Below are 12,820 nucleotides of genomic sequence, written 5' to 3' on the forward strand. Positions count from 1 at the left end.
ACCACAGCACAAAGCACATTCAAAGATAGCAACTGGACTTAGGGCAGCATGGTGGCACAGTGCCAGCGACCCAGGTTCGATTCCAGCCTTGGGTGACTGTCTGTGTGTTGTTCGCATGTTCTCCCCGTGTCTGCGTGGGTTTCCTCCGGGTGCTCCGGTTTCCTTGCATAGTCCAAAGATGTGTGGGTTAGGTCGATTGGCCATTCTAAATTACCCCTCATGTCAGGGGGATTAGTGGGTAAATACGTGAAGCTACAGGGATAGGGCCTGGGAGGGATTGTTGTCGGTGCAGGCTCAATGGGCCGAATGGCCTCCTTCTATACTGTAGGAATTCTATGACCACTGCAGACATCTACAATTTCAATAACATTAAAGGATACACAGTCCTTGGTAGCAGATCAACTCTGCGCAGGCTGGACGAGTAGCTTTGTTGTAGTCTAGGATGTCTGTTAATGTTTATCGCATCTTATCTTTTAGCCCAAACAGTAAATTGTTGGTAAACAAAGGCAAAAGCACCAATACTGGCATCCCGAATTGCAGCAATCTGGAAGCACCAACATTGTTGAAAAGCACTGCTCTGCTCAAACACTCATGGAGCTTCGGAATAGAGATAAAATGCTGGAAATACTCCGGAAGTCACGCAGCAACTATTGAGATAAACAAAGTTAACATTTCAGGTCAATGGCCATTCATTGCTCATCAGCCTAAAGCGTTAACTCTGCTCTTCTCTACAGATGCTGCCTGCCCCGCTGAGCATTTCCAGCAGCTTTTGCTTTTATTTCAGATTTTTAGCATCCATAGTATTTGTTTTTGTAGTCATGGAGATTTGTTTAACTCACAGCAACGGGCCAGCCAGCTGAGGTAAATGTAGTCATTCTTCAGCTTCTCGCTCTGAATCAGCTGGAAAACCTGAGGAGTAAGAAAAGGCACGGCGTTTGGAGGGAGCTGATGACAAATTGGTTAACATTCCGAGCGATACACATCAGGAAGGTCCCAGGTTCAGATGGTGGATTGGCTGAGCCACACAATGCAGGCTGTGACAGCATGTGGATTCAGTGGTGCCCATTCTAAGGAGCTGACAGTGGATGTGAGAACAACTAAGATCATCCCATGGTTCCTTCCGGAAGTGTACGTGTGTGAAGATTGGAGCTCAGCTGTGATTTGCCTCAGGATTGAAAAACTTAATGCTCAATACAAAGAATGGTCAGCCAAGAAAAATAATGAAAGAAAGGGTGGCACAGTGATTAGCACTGCTGCCTCACAGTGCCAGGGACCCGGGTTCGATTCCCGGCTTGGGTCACAGTCTGTGCGGAGTCTGCACGTTCTCCCCGCGTCTGCATGGGTTTCCTCCGGGTGCTCCGGTTTCCTCCCACAGCCCAAAGATGTGAAATTTAGGTTGATTGGTCATGCTAAATTGCCTCTTAGTCTCCGTAGCTATGACTGTAACATTACATTCTGCACTCACTCCTTCCCTTCCCTATGTATTGTATGCTTTCTCTGTATAGCACACAATAAATAATACTTTTCACTGTATACTAATACATGTGACAACAATAAATCAAATCAAAATATATAGGTTAACAGGGTAAATACATGGGGTAACGGGTTAAGCCTGGGTAAGAGTCAGTGTAGACTCAATGGGCCGAATGGCCTCGTTCTGCACTGTAGGAATTCTATGAATCTGTTCTATGATTCTATGAATGACGCATGCTGACCCAAAGTGAGGTAGCGAAAGAGGAAAAAATATAACTTCTCCAGCTCAGTATCTCAGGTCAAAGCAACCTCAGGTTATTTCATTAAGATAAAAGCAAATTAATCTAAAACAAAAACAGAAAATGCTGGAAAAATAGCAGCAGGTCTGACAGCTCTGCCAAAGAGTCATCGAGACTCAAAACGTTATCTCTGAATTCACTCCACAGATGCTGTCAGACCAGCGGAGATTTTCCAGCACTTTCTGTTTTTGTCTCATGTTACTTCAGTTCAGATGTGGAGATGCCGGCGTTGGACTGGGGTAAACACAGTAAGAAGTTTAACAACACCAGGTTAAAGTCCAACAGGTTTATTTGGTAGCAAAAGCCACACAAGCTTTCGGAGCTCTAAGCCCCTTCTTCAGGTGAGTGGGAATTCTGTTCACAAACAGAGCTTATAAAGACACAGACTCAATTTACATGAATAATGGTTGGAATGCGAATACTTACAACGAATCAAGTCTTTAAGAAACGAAACAATGTGAGTGGAGAGAGCATCAAGACAGGCTAAAAAGATGTGTATTGTCTCCAGACAAGACAGCCAGTGAAACTCTGCAGGTCCACGCAACTGTGGGAGTTACAAATAGTGTGACATGAACCCAATATCCCGGTTGAGGCCGTCCTCGTGTGTGCGGAACTTGGCTATCAGTTTCTGCTCAGCGACTCTCGACTCTGCTCAGCGACACCGCTCGACAATCACCAGGCAAGACTGTTCTCTTCCTGTTGGGGAGCACTTCAGCGGTCACGGGCATTCGGCCTCTGATATTCGGGTAAGCGTTCTCCAAGGCGGCCTTCGCGACACACGACAGCGCAGAGTCGCTGAGCAGAAACTGATAGCCAAGTTCCGCACACACGAGGACGGCCTCAACCGGGATATTGGGTTCATGTCACACTATTTGTAACTCCCACAGTTGCGTGGACCTGCAGAGTTTCACTGGCTGTCTTGTCTGGAGACAATACACATCTTTTTAGCCTGTCTTGATGCTCTCTCCACTCACATTGTTTCGTTTCTTAAAGACTTGATTCGTTGTAAGTATTCGCATTCCAACCATTATTCATGTAAATTGAGTCTGTGTCTTTATAAGCTCTGTTTGTGAACAGAATTCCCACTCACCTGAAGAAGGGGCTTAGAGCTCCGAAAGCTTGTGTGGCTTTTGCTACCAAATAAACCTGTTGGACTTTAACCTGGTGTTGTTAAACTTCTTACTTCAGTTCAGCACAGGAACAAAATACAGCTGGGAAAGTGATTGGGGTCTGCATTATTCTACAAAATAGTTTATTTAATCATGGTAAGGGGCTTATATGAAACCAGGCTCCTTCAGGTGCTGATCAATAAGTGATCATTGCCAACAGCAATTTTAGAAACCCAGGCGAAGGCTCAATGTCCACAATGCGAGACTTCAACAAGGTTCAAAAGGAAGAAGGTCGAAAATGCACTCAATTGGTAACAGTGATGAGAAAAGGTCAAGCTTGGGGTTTAAAACCTAGTAGACAGTTGGAGCAAGGGAAGAGAGCAACGTATGAGTTTTCATGCCCTGAAGGGGAAGGAACAAGTTAAGACTAAGGAAACAGAACAATGAGTCATAATTTTCAACACAGTGAGGGGGAAGAGGAGGAGCAAGATTTTGAACATGGCAGGAAAAAGGACAAGGAAGCCCAGAGAAGCATTGACAGTGACACTGTGATCAAACTAGAGAAATGGGTAGATGCAAGAGAAAGATCCGCTAACCGATAACATTTTTTTCTTGTACCTTGCCCAGGAAGGTGTGCTTTGGGGATGGGTTTAAAAGAGCCTTCAATGATATGGGAACCAGATTCAAGACTTGGGCTGGAATTCTCCCATCCTGCCCGCCACTGGAATTTTAGCAGGAGGGTTGTGGAGAATGTGAAATGCCATTGACGATCGGACGGGAATTTCCGGCGTTTAGACCAGCGTGGCCGGAGAATTCCGCCCTCCATTTTTAAATTTCATGGAATCATGGCATTGTCACCGCACAGACCGTGGGCTGAAGAGTGCAGCTGGGGCTGTGTCAGCCAGCTAATCCTCCAACTAATAAATAAGTTGAATGCTGGGAGTTGGCACTGATTCAGGTAACATTTGGCCAAACAGACTAAATGCGCTGAACAGGCAGTTCCCTACGATATTGTGGGAGCAAGCTCGAGCTTGCAATATTCTAGATGAACAGAAGCCTTAAATACCTGGTTAATGAGATGCCAATCAGTACAACAGAAACTCCCAAACATTTCAGATAGCTGAAGAAGGAATTTATGATAAAGCTGATATAAACTGTGTGGTTTGTTTATTCTCATAGCTGAGTATTTTACAATCGTGCGCAAGAGTCCTTCACAGAAATTCTGTGGAACAAAATCTGGGCATAAAAAAATCCAGATTTAGATGCTTGCTTAAAGATGATCACTGCAACTAGTGCAGACAGTGAAGAAATGGCCGAGGATTAAGGAACCAAGAACAGGTAGATGGCGTTAGATAGAATTGAGATACAAATCAGCTACGTTCTAATTGAATAGGGGGACAGATTTGGGTGGCCGAATGGTCTCCTATTCCTAAAAGAAAAACCCATCAGGTTGGCACAGTCACCACCCAGTTCTTTGAATGCCATCCAATTCAGCAACTTTTTTTTCATCCACACAAAAACAGAAAATGCAGGAAAATCTCAGCAGGACTGACAGCATCTGTGGAGAGAGAATAAAGCTAACCTCTCCACAGATGCTGTCGGACCTGCTGAGGCTTTCCAGCGTTTTTTGTTTTTGTTTCAGAGTCCAGCATCCGCAGAAATTTGCTTTTACCTTTTTCATCCTCTTTCTAAAAGGCAAAAAGAAAATCTATAGCCAAATCAGGAATCCCTGCCAAATATTTCTCTCCAACCCTGCGTGCAAGTGAAGATAAGCTGCAGGAGGTTTTCCAGCACTCGGCATTTCACGGGTCTGCACTGCTGATTTGATTCCAGCCTGGCCTCAACTTTTCTGACAATTCACAACCAAACCTGGTGCATTTCTGCAGCTCAGCGACTTATCCACTACAGGATGATCTGATCCAACACCGGACCAGTAACTGGCGAGCTGCCAGCCTACTTCCTTCAATTCAGAAGTTAGTTTTGTTATCACAATGACACCGGTGCACCAATGCAGCACAATGGAAGTAATTCAATCAGACGTTTGTGCTGAGCTGTCCTGCATCCAGGATAACATTTATTTTAAATGCAAATTTCCAGAAACATGCAAGCAATTTATAATAAAACACACAGCAGCTGGATATATCGACTTAGAGATACGATGGTGAGCCGACCAATGTGGAGATACTCGCACCGGGTCCCGTTCACCTGTAATGCATGTGCTCACTGACATACATTCCTGTGAAGCGACACCTTGATTTTAAAATTTTCATGCCATGGCCTCATCCGTCCCAATCTTCTGTAACCTCCTCCAAGATATCTGTGCTTCGCTAATTCTGACCTCTTGAGATCTAATTGTTGCACCATTGGTGGCTATACCTACAGCTACCCAATTCGTAAACTCTGGAATTTCTTCCCTAACCCTCTCCATTTCTCTTTCTTCCTTTGAGACACTCCTTAAAACATAACTCCTTGACGAAGCCTTTGGCCATCTACCTTAGCATTGCCTTAGGGGGTCAGTGTCAAAGTTTACTTTATAACATTCTCGTGAAGCACTGGGGTCATGTTATTCTGTTAAAGATGTTATATAAATAGGTGCTACTATTGTACCCCGATGATGGCTTTTGCCATGCGGCACGGTGGCACAGTGGTTAGCACTGCTGCCTCTCAGCGCCAGGGGCCTGGGTTCGATTCCCAGCTTGGGTCACTGTCTGTGTGGAGTTTGCACATTCTCCCTGTGTCTGCGTGGGTTTCCTCCGGGTGCTCCGGTTTCCTCCCACAGTCCGAAAGACGTGCTGGTTAGGTGCATTTGCCGTGCTAAATTCTCCCTCAGTGTACCCGAACAGGTGCCGGAATATGGCTACTAGGGGATTTTCAACGTAACTTCATTGTGGTGTTAATGTAAGCCTACTTGTGACTAATAAATAAACTTTACTTTATGGTTTTAGTCCCCTTTTCTGGCTGTGTCAATTGCTCTTTGATCTATGCTCCTGTGAAGGTGTTATAGAAATGGATGCTGGTGCTGTAGTTAAGAACATTCTAATTTGGTGGTATACTGTTATGATGGAAAAGGGTGTAGAGGAACCAATATAATTGTATATGAATGGGGTATCATTAAATCAATGTGCCGATACAGTAGTATTAGATGATGTGTCAGTCTGCTGATGTGTTACTTTTTTTTGGGGGGGGGGGGGGGGGGGGGGGAGGAGATGCCAGGGGCGGATGTTCCAACATGAGCAGGTCCCAGAACAATTCCCCTCATGCCACTGTCACAGCTGGAGTGCTGAGAGTTAGGTACAGAGTAGTGAGCAGCAAAGTACAAAATTATAGCATGGAGACTAGTTAGAGGATAACAAAAAGTGATAGAAAAGCACATTCCCCTTCCGCTCAGCAATTAGCTGAGCCGCAAATTACAAAGTACCCAGGATCAATTCACTAAGTTGCATTGAGTTTGCTGATCTCAGGGCAGTACAGTGCACCTCAGTGCCCTGGATGATGGAAGGGAAACTCAGCTAGGGTTCCTTAAATAGCTGCCAGTGTCTCCTGCTGGAGATTTGTGTGCGGATGTCAGGTGAGCTACGTTGCGGTGGACCACAGAAGGATCAGACATGAAGAACTACCAATGGACAGGGCCAATTGTGAGTCATTCCTTCAAGAGGAGGAGAAAATGAGCAAGAAGCAGCTATTCCCTTCACAATACACAGAATGGAATTGATATCTCAAATTACTTAAAGCAAGGGTGTCCAAGCTTCTGACTTGGTGGGACACCCAGTTAAAAACCTCTGTTCCCATTAATACTGCAAATTGCTGACACTAACAAAACTTGGCGTTCTTGATTCAGGACTTTGCCATCAATGAGACAACTGGAGCACAAACCTCCAGATTGACAGAATTCAAACAGGACATAACAGCAAGGAAGAGGTTCCCAGCAAAAATAGCAGGATTTGGAGTCACATGTAGTATCGGATCAACTGCCCATTATGTATAAATTCAATAGAAAGCAAAATTGGGCAGAGTATTTAAGGGATGGCCATTCTGATAATTGTAATAGTTTTTTAAGTTTCTACTGAGGCTGAATATTTTGCTGATACATGCCAGGAAGCTTTTGGTTTATCAACAGCTGGATTGGGTGGCTGAAGCTGAGAAACAAGATTCAATTAAATAAAAGCTCAATGTCCTAATGGAAAGGTGTTACAGTTGGTATTCTCCAAAAATGGGATTAAATGGGTTAATGGGCTTTCTCCATTGGAACCCAACTGTGATGTGCTCAATCCAATATACTCCCCTTTTTTGGGAAAAAGTATGTTCAGGATAATTTTTCTTGAAGTTTTTTTTGAAAACCAGTGTACAACTTCTTCAAGCTATACCAAGTCCCATATAACGGGATTTCTTCTTAAGTCACCATCAACAGACAGCAGCTGCCCTACCTGTGGAGAAAGCAAGAGGGACCCCCGCTCTTCAGACCACCTGTGTAAACCTCATGAAGCCAGGCAACCTGCGATGAACTCTGCAGTGTAGTTTCTCAGGTTCCTGTGACTTACAGGAGAACTTACAGACTAATCCAAAGTCATAAGCCTTTTGCTACTCATGCAGTTGTCCTAAGGTGTTATTTGACCCGGATAGGGCTGGCCAGGGCACAGATCAGTTGTGTGTTATCCTAAACCAACTGAACCACAGGGAAGCTCTTTCCTTGCTAGCACCAAGATTACTGCTAATATGGTCAGTATGTTTTAAATGTTTACATTATGTCCATCTATCCAACGATGCCAACCTGTCTAAAGAAGGTCTGCAGTTTCTCCAAAGTTGCAGCCCAAGTGCCTCAAAATAATGTTGCAGCTCAATTGTCCAAATAGCTTACCTCCTCAGCCTCCTTGAAGTTACCAACAGCTGCTTTCGCCTGTGCGTAGTTGAAGTTAAAGAGGTCATCATTATAGAAGTAACTCTGCTTAAAAAAAAAGGAAAAGCGTGTCACATCCTACAGACACTTACTATAACACCCTACTCCAAGTGAACCTGGCTTCATGTTCACAGAAAACGCACCATTGGAAATCAGGTGGATGAAGGAGTCAGAAAACCTTTCCATCCTGCAATACATTCCCCAATGAAATTTCTGAATCTGCTTTCTTTTGTCTTTCATGTCCCCCCAACCCCAACTACATACTGTGCTCCCAGGACTCAACCATTTCAGTTTCACAATACTCGTATGAGTATTGCTGAAAAAAAAGAGACATGCTATCAAAGCTTTTTAGCTTTTGCTCATCAGGACAGATTCACAGGAATACAAATTGGTTACCTTGCGTTAGGAACAGCCTAAAGCTTGCTCCATTCTGTTGCAACAATATACCACTGCCCCAATCTCAGAATGAGCTTTTTTGGTACACAAGGCTGACATTTCCATCACCCATGTCAACTGTCCCAGAAGGCCATTCATTGCAGTTTGTCCAAGTTATGGGCAATTTTATTGTCTCTGCCTCTTGTCTACTTGATAATAAGTTGGACGAACCAAACAAATCTTTGCTTGGCCCATACCAATAGCAGTGATTGGAATCTTCTGATCACAGTAGAGTTGATGAGCTTCACTTTCTGCTCCTGAGACATTATTTTCAATTCCTGCCCACCCAACTACTCCTCCTCGTCCCCATTTTCAGATATTGTTAACGGTTTTCTCTCCTCCGGTTCTGTCCCTCTCTCCTCCAAATCTGCTATCTTCGCTCCTCTCCTCAGAAAACTCTCTTTACCCACTTTGACCTAACATCCAACCAATCCATCTCCAACCTCTATTTCCTCTCCAAAGTCCTTGAATGAGCTGCTGCCTCTCAAATCATTGTCCATCATGCCCAGAATCCCTCCAATCAGGTTTCTGCACCTGCTACAGAAACAGTATGATCAAAAGTAGAGAATGATATCCTATCTGACGTGAAGGAGGTAAACTGTCCCTCCTGATTCTTCTTGACCTGTAACCCTTGACTGGATTGACCACACAATCCCCCTTCAATGACTCTGCACCATCATGCAGTTGGATGGGGCTGCACTTGTCCAATTCCATTCTTATCTATCCAGTGACTTCTCTTCCTACCCCTGCACTGCGTTCCCCAAGGATCTATTCTTTGCCTCCTTATATTTATCTACATGCTGCCCCTTAGCAACATCATCTCAAAACACAACTTCAGTTCTGTTGTGTATGCTGTTGACACTCAGTTCTACCTCATCACCGCCTCTTTCAAACCCCCACCATCACCCACTGTCTCGAAACCGTCACAATGCTGTTCTTTTTTATTCATCCATGGGACATGAGGTTCGCTGGCTGGCTAGCATTTATTGCCCATCTCTGAGCTGAGTGGCTTGCTAGGTCATTTCAGAGGGCGGTTGAGAGTCAATCACATTGCTGTAGCTTTGGAGTCACATGTAGGCCAGACCAGGTAAGGACAGCAGATTTCCTTCCCTAAAGGACATTAGTGAACCAGATGGATTTTTCCGACAATCGACAATGATTTCACGGTCATCAGTAGATTCTGAATTCCAGATTTTTACTGAATTCAAATTTCACCATCTGCTGTGGTGGAATTCGAACCCAGGTCCCTAGACCATTACCCTGGCATTCTGAATTACTAGTCCTGTGACAATACCATTACGCCACCACTTCCTCTTGGTTTGATATCCACTCTTGGATGAGAAGATTATTACTCCAACAAAATATTGGGAAGACTAATGCCACTGTTTCTGCCACAAACTCCATTCTCTAGACATTGACTCCATCCCTCGCCCACTCAACTGTGTCTGAACCAAACACTTCCAACATGGTTGGGTATCGCTTGTGGCCCCGAAATGCTTTCACATATCCATGCTTTCATAGGTTCACCCATTTCCTCCTACGTAATATTGGAGGCACCATCTCTTCATCTACAGCTGAAACTCACGTCCACGCCTTTGCTCCCTAAAAACTTGACTAATCCAACGGAATCTTGGTAGTGGTGAACCTTCCACTTGAACCGCTGGCAGTGATTTGATATAAAAGTGTGGCTTTCTATGCCACAGGTATTAGCCAAGGTTCAGTAGGAAGCACTTTTGCCTCAAAGTCAGAAGGTTGTGAATTCAAGTCCCATTCCAGGACAAAAATCAAGGCTGACATTCCAGTGAAATGCTAAGGGAGTGCTGCACTGCAGTGTCATCTCTTGGGTGAGTTGTTAAATCGACAGCCTATTAATAGGTCCCGTGATAATACTTTGAAGAATAGTGGGGGCTTAACCCCTGGTTCCCTGGCCAATATTGATCCTACAAGCAACTTCACCAAAAAGAGTTTATCAGGTCATTATCAGGTTGCCATTTGGGGAGCTCAGTGCTTACCAATAGGTTGTTGCACTTTATATATTACAATAGGGTCTACACTTTGAAACTGGCTGTAAAGAGCTTTTAAGTTTAAAGTTAAAGTTCATTTATTAGTCACAAGTAAGGCTTACATTAACACTGCAATGAAGTTACTGTGAAATTCCTCTAGTCGTCACATCACAGCGCCTGTTCAGATCAAAGCACCTAACCAGCATGTCTTTCAGACTGTGGGAGGAAACCTGAGCACCCGGAGGAAACCCACGCAGACACAGGGAGAAAGAGCAAACTCCACACAGACAGTGACTGAAGCCGGGAATCGAACCCGGGTCCCTGGCGCTGTGAGGCAGCAGTGTTAACTATTGTGCACCGTGCCACCCCCTTTGGCGTGCTCTGTGACCACTAAAGGTGCTATATAAATGTAACTTCTTTTTTTTCCTATTTGTTTCAGAGTCAACCATGCTAATGCTAATCCAACAGTTTTATGGTCACTTTCACTAGTTAAAAAATAAATGAATTCAAATTCTCAAGCTATTGCAATGGGATTGGTATTTACATCTACTGGATTATTAGCCCAGGCTGCTGGATTACTAATCCAGTAAAATAATCACAACAGAGGCAAACCTCAGGTCATTTAAAATCTCAAATGTGCAATGACCACATGGAGGGGAGAGAGTCTGGATGTTCAAGGAAATAGAACAAATAAAAACGACAAACCTTGACAGAGTTTAGGTAGATCAAAACATCTTCAAATTGTTTCAGTAGAAAGAAACAGGAGGCCATACACTGACGTCCGGGGATGGTATCTGAAAATAAGACAGGAGCGTTGAACGGAGATTTAAAAATGTGGTTGGAAATTAAACTGTGGCTTTTTTGCCGAGGTCTTGTGTGTGAGGTCCATTTTCAAATCACCATTAGGACACAATCAAACCCTTGATTTGATTTATTATTGTCACGTGTATTAGTATACAGTGAAAAGGACTGTTTCTTGTGCACAATACAAAGCATACCGTTCATAGAGAAGGAAAGGAGAGGGTGCAGAATGTAGTGTTACACTCATAGCTAAGGTGTAGAGAAAGATCAACTTCATACGGGGTAGGTTTGTTCAAAAGTCTGATGGTAGCAGTGGAGAAGCTGTTCTTGAGTCAGTTGGTACGTGACCTCAGGCTTTTGTATCCTTTTCCTGACGGAAGAAGGTGGAAGAGAGAATGTCCGGGGTGCGTGGGGTCCTTGATTATGCTGGCTGCTTTGCCGAGGCAGCGGGAAGTGTAGACAGAGTCAATGGATGGGAGGTTGGTTTGCGTGATGGACTGGGCTTCGTTCACAACCTTTTGTAGTTTCTTGCGATCTTGGACAGAGCAGGAGCCATACCAAGCTGTGATACAACCAGAAAGAATGTTTTCTATGGTGCATCTGTAAAGGTTGATGAGAGTTGTAGCAGACATGCCAAATTTCCTTAGTCTTCTGAGAAAGTAGAGGCATTGGTGGGTTTTCTTAACTATAGCGTTGGCATGGGGGGACCAGGACCGGCTGTTGGTGATTTGAACACCTAGAAACTTGAAGCTCTCAAACATTTGCACTTTGTCCCCATTGATGTAGACAGGGGCATGTCCTCAACTCTGCTTCCTGAAGCATAGTTAACATTGAGGGAGAGATTATTGTCGTTGCACCAGTTCACCATATTCTCTATCTCATTCCTGTACTCTGTCTCATCAATTTCGAGATCCAGCCCAGAACGGTGGTGTCATCAGCAAACTTGAAAATTGAGTTGGAGGGGAATTTGGCCACACAGTCATAGGTGTACAAGGAGTATAGTAGGGGGCTGAGGACACAGCCTTGTGGGGCACCGGTGTTGAGGATGATCATGGAGGAGGTGTTGTTGTCAACCCTTACTGATTGCGGTCTGTGGGTTAGGAAGTCTAGGATCCAGTCGTAGAGGGAGGAGCTGAGCCCAGGCCACGGAGTTTGTAGATGAGTTTGGTCGGAATAATGGTGTTGAAGGCTGAACTGTAGTCAATAAATAGAAGTCTGACATAGGTGTCCTTGTTATCCAGGTGTTAAGGGTTGAGTGTGGGGAGATGGCGTCTGCTGTGGACCTGTTGCGGCGATCGGCAAACTATAGTGGATCCAGGCAATCTGGGAAGCTGGAATCTTTTGAAGCATTTCAGAATGATGGATGTCAGAGTCACTGGACGAGGGCGAGAGCAAGAAGGAAGAGAGATAAACCAACCTATCCACGCATCTCAACTGTTAAGGTGTCTGTTCTTAAATATATCTCAGCCGATACCCTAACCCAGGGAGTTACAAGGATATATGGACAAGGTGTTAAGTTATACCGTGGCATCATATATACTCCAAATAATGGCAGAAGTTTGTTATGCTTGAGACAATGAAATATCATAATGCTTTATTACTCTCACAGTACTTGCCATCATATCAATGTATTGATTGTTGCTGCATAAAACCACAAGTTAAGGTCTTGTTAATCCTCCAATTTGCATTCTCCAATAGGTGAGGGAAGGGGATTTGCCCTCCACTCTAATTAATGAAGGAGGTTGCACAATAATATGGAATACCTCTGCTTTTTCAAGGTCAGCACCCATCACAATCTAACAGAGC

At 44.3% G+C, this 12,820-nt stretch overlaps 1 protein-coding gene across 3 annotated transcripts in view; it reads right to left on the reverse strand.

Annotated features, from left to right (window-relative positions):
* Nucleotides 1-12,820, reverse strand: part of ift56 (intraflagellar transport 56) — a 66,074-nt gene that overhangs the window by 12,045 nt on the left and 41,209 nt on the right. For all 3 annotated transcript variants that reach the window (XR_013500402.1, XM_078237569.1, XM_078237570.1), the window contains exons 13-15: nucleotides 10,919-11,007; nucleotides 7,737-7,820; nucleotides 840-909 (exon numbers count right to left, since the gene is read on the reverse strand). Coding sequence is in view for 2 of the 3 variants with exons in the window: in XM_078237569.1 (XP_078093695.1) it covers nucleotides 840-909; nucleotides 7,737-7,820; nucleotides 10,919-11,007 (243 nt within the window). In the remaining variant the exon portion in view is untranslated. The remainder of the gene's footprint in view (nucleotides 1-839; nucleotides 910-7,736; nucleotides 7,821-10,918; nucleotides 11,008-12,820) is intronic.

Source organism: Mustelus asterias, chromosome 21 (assembly GCF_964213995.1).
Source record: "Mustelus asterias chromosome 21, sMusAst1.hap1.1, whole genome shotgun sequence".
In the NCBI taxonomy this organism is placed as follows: Eukaryota; Metazoa; Chordata; class Chondrichthyes; order Carcharhiniformes; family Triakidae; genus Mustelus; species Mustelus asterias.